Genomic DNA, 12,605 nt, shown 5'->3' with positions numbered 1-12,605 from the left:
ACGAACCTGTGAAAGACACACAAATTCTTCTTTGTATGTTTTGATTTAGACAAACCCAGAAAAAGAATTTGTGTATACAAAGATACTGTAAGTAATGGAATTTAGGAAGAGGGCTATTAAGTAACGATTTTTGCAGTTTACCAAATCAGCCACATTTGAGGAATACAACATCGGTCCCAAATCGAAAAAAATAACACCAATGCACTCATGTATTCAAATCATCAACTTATATTTTCCAATCATATATCTTAAAGAATCTCCAAATATATTTTTAAGCGGAAGCCTTCTTCTTCTTCAAGAAATTGTAACCAAAGCCTGGTGCAGCATAGCCACCATTGAGTCCATTGTAACCAAAACCAGGAGCTGAATAGCCAAGAGAGGAGGCAGCAATTGGAGCAGCAGTCACTGCAGCCTGATATCCTCCAAGTGCTGGTGCGCTGTATCCACCGACTGCACCATGATATCCTCCGACAACGGGAGCGCTGTAGCCTCCGACGACCGGAGCGCTATACCCTCCGACGACAGGAGAGCTATATCCTCCGACACCACCAGCATGATATCCAGCGGCCACGGGAGCGCCAAATCCCCCCGCGACTGGTGCAGAGTAACCTCCTGGCGAAATGTAACCAGCCGAAACGGCGCCGATGGAAGCAAGGACTAATGCAAGAAATTTCATTTTAACCTCGGCTGTAGAACTTCTTCTCTGAAGGACGAACTTTGAATGTGGCTCTATTAAACAAGGCTTTCTATTTATATGTTCCAACCATAAATGAGTCATTACACGCGACTCCAACCATTCTAAGATGCTAATGGATATCATCAATGAAACTTGAGAAAAAACTACTTAGGATTAATTAATCCGATGTCTTAGATAGTGATCATCGCGTGATTAGTTAAATGGGAGTGAAAACAACATGAGACATTATTTTCATGAGGATATCTTTAGCAATCATCAATCATTGCGAATAGCTATTCTCAGAAATTCTTTTTTTTTATAGGATTCGGTTGTGTAGTAACCATTTTTTGACAAATAATTTTTTGTGTGATCTCGAGAAAGAAGAATTTTCAGTTTCACTCTCGTCTTTTATTGTCTATTTTTGGGTCATCGAATCATACAAGGTTTCAATTCCACTTAACGCGCCACCTGCATAAAATAGAAAAACTTCCACAAACTTTTAGTTTAACAGAATAGATATGGAAAACATTTCATCCCTGATCGGTCGCAGAAGATTGAAAGTTAACTAGTTCACTGTTCCGCCAGTAGATGGGTTTTCTCTTCGGATTGATGCATCGTATACAATGCAATGCATTGTTCTGTATAGCGATCTCCCTTCGATAGAGAGCTGGATACATTCGGGTGAATCGAACCTACCGACCGGTAGCCTATTAATAGGCTTCACAGACGCTTATGCACCGACCCATAAAGTCGTTGCTATGGCGATAAACAGTTTATTATAATAATTTGATTTTAGTATAGACGTCTATTGGTCAATTACGTTAGCTGCGTTGCTTTGTAAGTTCCTACATTTTCACACAGTTTCAATAAATTTTACGTTCGCAATGAACGAAAAGAAATGGATTATTATTTCCGAGTTATCACAATCTCGGCAGATGCCGGATTTAATACTAGCACTAAGTGCCAAGCATTTATGCTCGGACGATCCTACCTACTTAAAAACTAAAGGGGCACTGGTGGTGGTGGCCGGTGGTAGGTCAGTGGGAGAATCCGTCGAGTACTCCCCGCAACATCGAGCACGTATGCAGAATGGTGTACTTCTTCATGGTTTGAACCAGACTGTGCGGAAGTCCCAGGACATCAAGGGAAGCCGTGAGGGATTTAGGTACAACACCTGTAGCTGACAATATTATAGGAACTACAACCACCCGCCCGAGATGCCAAATTTCTTTGATTTCACGAGCCAATGGCTCATAGTTCACCTTCTTCTCCACGTATTTCCGTTCAATGTTGCTATTATGGGGGATAGCAACATCAATAATATACGCGGAGCGACCCGTCTTGTCAACTAACAGTACATCAGACTTGTTGTGTAGAGTGTGGCGATCAGTCAGAACTTGCCGGTCGCAATACATGCTGTAAGCAGAACTATCAAGTACTGCTTGCGACTCATATCGGTAAACCGGACATGTTCCCGTGATCAGTCCATGCTTATATGCAAGGTTTTGATGGACAACTTTACATACAGCATTATGCCTGGTGATGTATTGCACAGCCAGAAATGAGATGATCCAACGTCTCTAACACCGAACCACACATTTTGCACTGGTCGTTCTCCACCGGTTCTTTCATGATGAGCTTTTTATAAGTTCGGGTGGCGACCACGCCATCGTGAATGGCACACATGAACCCCTCCGTCTCAGCAAAGAGCTCCCCAGGACACAGCCATCTGTTCGACAGATGCAAATCGACAAATGGCTGCCAAAGACAATTCAGGTGTTTACCGTGCATTGGCTTCGACTTTCATTCATCGATCCGCTCTTGGTCCGACTTCACCCCACTCAGAGGATTGAAAGATCGATCCTTCCAGTTAAGTGGAGTCAGTCCACAGTCTGCCTTACAGACAGCCGCATGCAAGGGACTCGCCTGCTCTTTGCTGTAAAAATAAGTGCGCAGCGAGTCGACTTGGCGATGATGTTGTGCCGCCACGTCAATCACGCCCCTGCCTCCGATGTCACGAGGCAGGTTCATCCGCTCCACGGCAGACTTTGGGTGATGCATTCGGAATTTGGACATAGTTGTCCGTATCCGCCGTTGGATGTTTTCCAGATCTGTTTTCGTCCACGCCAATATTCCGAATGCATAAGCCAGTGAAGGGATAGCGAATACATTATTACATTACAAACGCGCTTATTTTATTCTTCCCGAGAGATGCGATTTCAGCACCAGCTTTACACGTCGCAGGAATTCAGACAGCAGAGCTTCCTTCAGATCACCAACTCGAGCATGGGTTCCTTGCAGAATTCCTAGGTACTTGTAGAAATCTGTCTCGGTCATAGCTTCGATGTGGAGGTCACCAATGCTATGTCCGGCATGCGGCTCGTGATGACCTTTGCGGATGGCTTGGATTCGACACTTGTCTAATCCAAACTCCATCCGAATATCACGGCTGAACATATCTATTATTCGCAACAGACTTCTAAGATGGTTGTCAGTCCCAGCATACAGCTTGATGTCATCTAAGTACATCAAGTGCGTCAGTTCGCACTTAGCACGTAGGCCATATTTTATTGCAAAACCATGCCCTCTAGCATCATTCAGTAGCCATGAAAGTGGGTTCAGTGCCATACAAAACCAAAGGGGACTCAACGAATCCCCCTGGAAGATGCCCCTCCGTATACGGATGGGCTCTGAGGTATTAGCACCCTCAGATGTACGCACCGATAAGGTGGTATGCCACCCTTCCATGACTGTCGCCAAAAACTTTATTACTTTCGGATCAGTGCGATACAGATGTAAGATGTCGATTAGCCAGGTGTGCGAAACGCTATCAAAAGCCTTGGCATAATCGATATAGCAACTGAAGAGGTTTCTTTGGCCTCTAGTTGCTTGTCCTACAACTACCGAGTCGATAATGAGTTGCTCTTTGTAACCCTTGACCCAACTCGGCAGCCCTTCTGCTCCTCGGACAGAATGTTGTTGGTCTCGAGGTGCGCATTGATCCTTCCACTAATAATGGACGTGATGAATTTGTAGAGGGTTGGTAAGCAAGTGATCGGCCTTGTGTCTGCGGGGCCCTGCACCGTGTCCTTCTTAGGGATAAGGTAGGTAATCCCCGCAGTGAGGTAGGGTGGAAACTCCGCCCGACTTATGACCTCATATATACTGCGTGCAAACCGACTGTGTACGCTGGTAAATTTCTTACACCAGAAATTCTGCACCCGATCCAGACCTGGGCCCCTCCAGTTCTTCGAGATGTTTATGGCTCGTCGAACTTCCTCTTCGGTAATATCCGCAAAATTCATGCCAGGTGTATTGGCATGGCGGGTGCCTTCGGCGGTGATCCACACAGCATGCTGGGCAGGTAACCCCCAAAGTCCACCCCAATACTCTTTCGCTTCCGTCACCGAGAACTGTATTGTCTGGACACTCTGTTGGGTTTCGTTGAGAGATCTGACAAAGCTCCGGTTTCTCGCGTATGTTGCATTCTGAACATACATACATTAGATACTGAAACTGTTACCTTTTTTTAAGGATGGAGGCGGAAATCTTAGAAAGACGCTGCTGCGCCAGGTTGCAGCAGTGTGTAGAATTCACACCCACTAAAATCACCCCCACTCTTCCACCCCTCCCCGCGGGACTACAGTGAAGTATTACTTCGCGGGGGAGGCTCTGGTTCGCTATACCAGCTCGTCCATGTCACGTCTCCGTCGCGCCGCCTTCCGAGCTCGATCCAACTCCAGGAGTTTTGTCTGCACCACGGCTACTGCCTCATTTACCGCCATCCAGTTTTCCTCCGACTCCGATCTCTTCCACCAGGTTGGAGGGCTCGATGTCCGCCCCTAAGATGCTGTTCAACCTCTTTTTCTGCTGCAGAAATCTGGGACAATGGAACATAAGGTGCTCCGGGTCCTCGAGTGTAGCACCGCATTCAGGACAGTTGGAAGACTCGTCCAACTCGAAGCGATACAAGTACTTCCTATAGCCACCGTGTCCCGTAAGGAACTGTCTCAGGTGGTAATTTAATTCTCCGTGCTTTCGGTTGACCCATTTCTCGATACACGGGATCAATGTATGGGTCCACCTGCCCTTGTCGGAGTTATCCCATCGTTTTTGCCACTTGCCACACAACTCTCTCCTGATGGCTTTTCGGAAATCCGCATTCACCTCGGCTGGATTTGCCTTCCGTTTTTCGTAGAGCCAGTGTGCCTCGCTCGCTAGAAGATCTATAGGGATCATTTGACAACCGATTTTGAGACGACCTCACGATTACCAACCTGGATGGTAACCGTGTTGTTCTTCCTACGGTTGGCGTCTTTTCGTCCGCCAGGTCGGTAACTCTCGATGAGCCAAGCCAAGTAGCTAGGAACACCCAGTTTGGCCAAAGCGCCCTTAATCCAGCCCCAGTTGGCTGAGTTAAAAGCATTTTTGACGTCCAGCGTCACCAGAGCACAGCATTTGCCCATGGCCATCGCATTTCGAGCCAATTCCACGACCTTTGCTACTGCATCGACCGTAGAACGGGCTCGGCGAAACCCATATTGCCGCTCTGAAAGACCACCCGCAAGCTCGATGAACGGGAGCAGCCTGTTGTATATCACCCTCTTCAACATCTTCCCCATGGTGTCTAAGAGACAAACAGGGCGATATGAAGAGGGCACGCCGGGTGGTTTTCGGGGCTTCGGTAGCAACACCAGCTTCTGCCTCTTCCACTGGGCGGGAAACACTCCTTCCGCTATGCACGATTCGAATGTGCTTGCGAACCACCTTGGTCTGGCCTTGACCGCCACCTTCAGAACCTTATTCGGAATTCCGTCCAATCCCGGAGCCTTGCTGTCCCCAATACGTCTGCAGATTTCCCAAAGTTCCTCTTCGGTAACATCAGGGATCGAGAAGACGTCCTGCTGAGTTGCCAGTTGGGGCTCTCTTTCGTATTGCTCCTGCTGCGGGAAAAGAGTTATAATTATTTGGAACAAGAGCCGTGGGCATGTCACCTGAGGTGATTTTCGCCCGCGGATCTTCTTCATTACAACTTGGTAGGCTGTACTCCACGGATTCGTATTAGCCTCCATGCAGAGCTTCTGGTAGCATTCCCGCTTGCTTCTCCGAATGGCCTTCTTAAGGTTGCTTCGCAGATTCCTGTATTCCTCCTCACGCTCCTGGTGCTCCGGCCTTCCCCTTGTCCTGTGGGAAAGTCTCCTCGCTCGGAAACAAGAGGCTCTCAAGGCAGCGATTTCCGTGTTCCACCAGTAGTTTGGCCTCTTGCCGTGGTGCAAACGTCGTCGTGGCATCGTAGCGTCGCATGCTTCGGTTACACGCTGAGACAGCTGTGTGACCCTTTCCACCGCTGTTCCATCCGGATCATGGGCTCCCTCCAATGCGGCCAGGAATGTCTCCTCGTCGAAAGCTCCGATAGACCAGCCAACCGCCTTAGCCTTTCCACCTCCAGAGCGTCGTTGACTGCTTCCCCGGTTCCCAATGCGGAGGAAGATGGCCTGGTGGTCACTGTGGGTGTAGTGCTCACTCACTTGCCAAGCCATCTCCCTCACCAGTGAAGTGCTAACAAATGTCAGGTCAACGATCGAACCCGACCCTCTTCCTCGAAAGGTGGGCACACATCCAACGTTGGCCAGCACGATGTCCAGCTCCGCAAATGACTCCAACAGAATTTGACCTCTGGTGTTCGTCGATCGGCTTCCCCACTCCAGGGCGCACGCGTTGAAATCGCCCGCAATGATTTTAGGGCTGCGGTCTCTAGCGTCCAACACCAGACTGTCTAACATCTCCTCATATTGTGCTAAGGTTGCACTAGGAGGAGCGTAGCAGCTGTTGACCTTCGTCCTTATAAAACCGGCTGCGCGGGGGGCCATGACTTCCTGAATGGCCTGTCTTCCGCACGGCCAGATTGCGGCGTTGCCAGACGCATCCACCGCCCAAGTCGCACCGCCGTAGTTTCTGTACGGTTCGCAAATAACCACGACATCGACATTCGACTCTCGAATGGTTTGCGAGAGCAGGTCCTGAGCTGCCTCACAGTGATTGAGATTGATTTGTACCAATCTCATTTGCCTGTGCGGTTCAGCTCCCTCCTATATACCGGACATCTGCTGCTTCCCGCAATATGCCGGCCATCCACGCCCTCTTTCCCACTACATAACATACACCGTGGATCTCCGGTGCAATCTTTGATGAGGTGGCCCTCTTCCCCACACTTCCTGCAACTCCTCGTCCTATCATGCTGGCTAGTGCATGCCGCCGCAAAATGGCCGAAATCGAGGCATCTGAAGCATCTCTTTAGAGATATTTGCTCCCTGAGCCTGCACACGACCCAACCTACTCTTACCTTGCCCGCGGTAATTAACTTAATAGTTGCTTCCGCCGGCAAACTAATAATAGCGGTCTGTGTGCCACCATATGCCTTCTTCATCCTTTTTATGGCATTCTGGTCTATATCGCCAAGGTTGAACTGCTGCTTTAGCGCAGCACAGATGTCCTCCCGTGAGGTGACTTCATCTAGTTCCTTGCATTCAACCACTATCTCCTGTTTCCGAGCTCTTACCTCAGTTTCCTCTCCAAGTACACTTTCCACCTTCCCGCGGAAGTTATCGGCGGACTTGTCGGCGGATTTACTTAACTCCAGCATTAGATCCCCTCTCTGTGTTCGCCTGAAACGGCTCACACTATCCCCCAAATCCTTCAATTCCGGGTCTGACTTCACCTTTCGGAGGATGTCGGCATAGGACATATTTCCCTTCTTGGAAATAATTATTATTTCCGGGCGGAGCTTCTTTTTGTCCGTTTTCCTCTTGTTGCTCACCTTAGTCCATTGTTCGGGCCTCCGGGCGTTGGTTTCTTCCACTTTTGTAGGTGTTGTGGCTTCAATCGTGAGATTACCGACTTTCGCGGGTACTCTCGCCGGCTCCGGCTTCTTTGGTGAAGAGGCTTTTTTCTTCTTCGGGACTTGCTGTGTTCCAAGAGGCTTGCTGGTACCGTCTATAGCCCGTTTTCCTGTCTTCCCGCTTGCTTTATCACGGGGATGCGTCACCTGCGTTTCCCTTGTGACCTTGTCAACTGACGCTTGGGAATTCTTTTCTTCGAGTACCTTGATATAAGACAATTTAATGCCTCTTATCAAGGCTCGAAAATTTTGGTGGATATTTCGCCTCTCCCTTGATGAACTCGCACAGTTCATTTATTCGTTCCCCGAGTGTAACGAACGCCATTCCGGTATGTTCCCGTTTGCTTTCGCGCCTTGCGCCACAAGAAATGATCTCGATTAAGGGACTATTCGTATTTCTTTCAGAGTCCCGCGACGAATCTCGACTACCAAAAAGAGCCATTGTTCTCGGTGGTGATCTCCTCCTAAAAGGACCTAATTTCCACTCCACCATTATCTCTTGTAGCATTAGATGCCACAGTAGCCAAGTTTCCCACTACTGAGGTACTGCGGTCGTTGGATATCGACGGCCGGGAGCCCGCTTGCTCACTCCCAAAAACCGCCGGCACCGGGTTTCCGAAGCCCTGCACCGTAAAAAACTACTTTTCTCCTCTTCCATATTTGGTTTAATTTCTGGGTGTCCTTCCCATAGCCAATTTTTATCCACGGATGGGCGTTTACTTCCCACCTACCCGGCCTGCGCATAAGCATGCCCATACACGCACATCTCCGGATGCGTGCATGTGCATGCCCATGACACATTCGCCGAGCATTCCCTTATCCGCACGAAGGGACGCGCCTGATGGGAGATTTGGCAACTCCGCACAGGTGAAACTATTACCTGCAGTGCGGCGTGGTGTTGTTGATGCCGCCGCCTCTGCCCCCATCGACTCTCGGTGACCAGTTTTCCCAATGACCTCAAGTCGAACACGCTCCCTGATGGTGGCCGGGATTGTGTCGCTGTGAGTAATAAAGCGGTACTGGTCTGCAACTCGCTGCGCAGTCACGTGCGCGAATTGCGGGAAACGCTCGACGAATCTCTGGTGCAACAAGGGGCGGTAAGATGTTGTACCCGCCCCCGCCGTTATTTCGTAGTAGGAGCGGATGATGAAGAGGTTCATTTCTTCAGTCCATTTCATCCGCTTCCTACGCGAACCTGCTGAAGTGGTCGCCACAGATTGTGGTGAAACAGCTGCAGCATGCGGAGCTGTGCTCCTGGCCGTCGTGGCGCCTAGACATCGAACCGCCCCACGACTAGCGGTTTCGACGCCGTGCTGTCCATTACGAGAGCCCGACCCAGTCACCAAGTCAGACGACTCCCGCCGGTTATCCGTACCGGACCTTAAATTTCTCCTTCTTCTCATTGTTGGTGGTGCATTTTATCCCTAGCTGCCAGGTGTTGAGATAGCTTCTTTAGTGAGTAATCTGCAAGACTCCAAAGTTCCTGCACTTTCTTCACCTACCCCCTGAGACGCTGCGGTGGCGTACAGCCATTCAGACTGAAGCTATTCATCCCTCCTCCTTTCACAACCGGGCTTGGGACCGGCTTCGCCGGAGTTATACTTCCGAGTTATCACAATCTCGGCAGATGCCGGATTTTACCTAATACTAGCACTAAGTGCCAAACATTTAGGCTCGGACGATCCTACCTACTTAAAAACTAAAGGGGCACTGGTGGTGGTGGCCGGTGGTAGGTCAGTGGGAGAATCCGTCGAGTACTCCCCGCAACATCGAGCACGTATGCAGAATGGTGTACTTCTGCATGGTTTGAACCAGACTGTGCGAAAGTCCCAGGACATCAAGGGAAGCCGTGAGGGATTTAGGTACAATACCTGTAGCTGACAATATTATGGGAACTACAACCACCCGCTCGAGACGCCAAATTTCTTTGATTTCACGAGCCAATGGCTCATAGTTCACCTTCTTCTCCACGTATTTCCGTTCAATGTTGCTATTATGGGGGATAGCAACATCAATAATATACGCGGAGCGACCTGTCTTGTCAACTAGCAGTACGTCAGGCTTGTTGTGTGCGGTATGGCGATCAGTCAGAACTTGCCGGTCCCAATACATGCTGTAAGCAGAACTATCAAGTACTGCTTGCGGCTCGTATCGGTAAACCGGACATGTCCCCGTGATCAGCCCATGCTTGTATGCAAGGTTTTGATGGATAACCTTACATACAGCATTATGCCTGGTGATGTACTGCACCGGTGCCATAACAGTACAGCCAGAAATGAGATGGTCCAACGTCTCTAACGCCGAACCACACATTCTGCACTGGTCGTTCTCCACCCGTTCTTTCATGATGAGCTTTTTATAAGCTCGGGTGGCGACCACGCCATCCTGAATGGCACACATGAACCCCTCCGTCTCAGCAAAGAGCTCCCCAGCACACAGCCATCTGTTCGACAGGTGCAAATCGACAAATGGCTGCCAAAGACAATTCACGTGCTTACCGTGCATTGCCTTCGACTTCCATTCCTCGATCCGCTCTTGGTCCGACTTCACCCCACTCAGAGGATTGAAAGATCGATCCTTCCAGTTAAGTGGAGTCAGTCCACAGTCTGCCTTACAGACAGCCGCATGCAAGGGACTCGCCTGCTCTTTGCTGTAAAAATAAGCGCGCAGGGAGTCGACTTGGCGATGATGTTGTGCCGCCACGTCAACCACTCCCCTACCTCCGATGTCACGAGGCAGGTTCATCCGCTCCACGGCAGACTTTGGGTGATGCATTCGGAATTTGGACATAGTTGTCCGTATCCGCCGCTGGACGTTTTCCAGGTCGGTCTTCGTCCACGGCAATATTCCGAATGCATAAGCCAGTGAAGGGATAGCGAATACATTCAACGCGCTTATTTTATTTTTCCCCGAGAGATGCGATTTCAGCACCAGCTTTACACGTCGCAGGAATTCGGACAGCAGAGCTTCCTTCAGATCACCAACTCGAGCATGGGTTCCTTGCAGAATTCCTAGGTACTTGTAGAAGTCTGTCTCGGTCATAGCTTCGATGTGGAGGTCACCAATGCTATGTCCGGCATGCGGCTCGTGATGACCTTTGCGGATGGCTTGGATTCGACATTTGTCTAATCCAAACTCCATCCGAATATCACGGCTGAACATGTCTATTATTCTCAACAGACTTCTAAGATGGTTGTCAGTACCAGCATACAGCTTGATGTCATCTAGGTACATCAAGTGTGTCAGTTCGCACTTAGCACGTAGGCCATATTTTATTGCAAAACCATGCCCTCTAGCATCATTCAGTAGCCATGAAAGGGGGTTCAGTGCCATACAAAACCAAAGAGGACTCAATGAATCCCCCTGGAAGATGCCCCTCCGTATACGGATGGGCTCTGAGGTATTAGCACCCTCAGATGTACGGACTGATAAGGTGGTATGCCACCCTTCCATGACTGTCGCCAAAAACTTTATTAGTTTCGGATCAATGCGATACAGATGTAGGATGTCGATTAGCCAGGTATGCGGAACGCTATCAAAAGCCTTGGCATAATCGATATAGCAACTGAAGAGGTTTCTTTGGCCTCTAGTTGCTTGTCCTACAACTACCGAGTCGATAATGAGTTGCTCTTTGCAACCCCTTGACCCAACTCGGCAGCCCTTCTGCTCCTCGGACAGAATGTTGTTGGTCTCGAGGTGCGCATTGATCCTTCCACTAATAATGGACGTGATGAATTTGTAGAGGGTTGGTAAGCAAGTGATCGGTCTTGTGTCTGCGGGGTCCTGCACCGTGTCCTTCTTAGGGATAAGGTAGGTAATCCCCGCAGTGAGGAAAGGTGGAAATTCCTCCGGCCGACTCATGACCTCATTTATACTGCGTGCCAACCGACTGTGTACGCTGGTAAATTTCTTATACCAGAAATTCTGCACCCGATCCAGACCTGGGCCCCTCCAGTTCTTCGAGCTGTTTATGGCTCGTCGAACTTCCTCTTCGGTAACATCCGCGAAATTCATGCCAGGTGTATTGGCATGGCGGGTGCCTTCGGCGGTGATCCACTCAGCATGCTCAGCATGCTGGGCAGGTAACCCCCAAAGTCCACCCCAATACTCTTTCGCTTCCGTCACCGAGAACTGTATTGTCTGGGCGCTCTGTTGGGATTCGTTGAGAGATCTGAAAAAGCTCCGCTGGTTCCTCGCGTATGTTGCATTCTGGACACGTCTGGAATAACTTTCGCCATACCGTCGTAACCGACTGCATATGACAGAAAGTTTCTGTTTTAGTGTGTCCAGAATTTCAACTACGGGTGTCTCACAGGGGATGGCATAGTTCCGGTAAACCCTCTGCACTTTGTTTCTCACCCGTCGGCTGGCATTGCCAGTGCTGATCTGAATCAGTCTAGCAATGTCCTGCCTTAGTGAGTCCCGCCGACGTTCCAGACGAATTTTCCATGGTGGATCTCTTTTGTCACTCAAACCAATAACACGAAAGCGAATCTTCTGACCGTGCAATCTGATAGCCGCAACTGCACCACAATACACAAGTGATTGTAGTTGCAGCAGCGACATATCAGCACACAGTCGAGATGCAATCTCATCATTGATTTGAGATAGAATTCCCGGAGTTGCTGGAGATGCATAGAGCCTGGGAATGCCTGGTCTATGCAAAGGATCCATATCCGAGAATTCTATACACGCTCTTTGGAATTCGTCCCGAACCTCAGCGGAAACCTCAGCTGGACGGTGGAGAAGAGTGCTTCGGCGAGTACTGAACCTGTTGCCAGCAGTGCGGCGTGGTGTTGTTGATGCCGCCGCCTCTGCCCCCATCGACTCTCGGTCACCAGTTTCCCCGATGACTTCAAGTCGAACACGTTCCCTGATGGTGGCCGGGATTGTGTCGCTGCGAGTAATAAAGCGGTACTGGTCTGCGACTCGCTGCACAGTCACGTGCGCGAATTGCGGGAAACGCTCGACGAATCTCTGGTGCAACAAGGGGCGGTAAGATGTTGTACCCGCCCCCGCCGTTATTTCGTA

The 12,605-nt window shown here is 49.6% G+C and overlaps 1 protein-coding gene across 1 annotated transcript; it reads right to left on the bottom strand.

Moving 5' to 3' along the window:
• Positions 1–271: 271 nt before the first annotated feature.
• On the bottom strand, positions 272–676 carry LOC119648444 (cuticle protein 12.5-like). The gene has a single exon (XM_038050199.1). The coding sequence runs from the start codon at positions 674–676 to the stop codon at positions 272–274; it is 405 nt and encodes a 134-aa protein (XP_037906127.1).
• Between the last annotated feature and the right edge of the window lie 11,929 nt (positions 677–12,605).

Source organism: Hermetia illucens, chromosome 2, assembly GCF_905115235.1.
Source record: "Hermetia illucens chromosome 2, iHerIll2.2.curated.20191125, whole genome shotgun sequence".
Lineage (NCBI taxonomy): Eukaryota > Metazoa > Arthropoda > Insecta > Diptera > Stratiomyidae > Hermetia > Hermetia illucens.
This window is presented reverse-complemented; position numbering and strand designations above follow the sequence as displayed.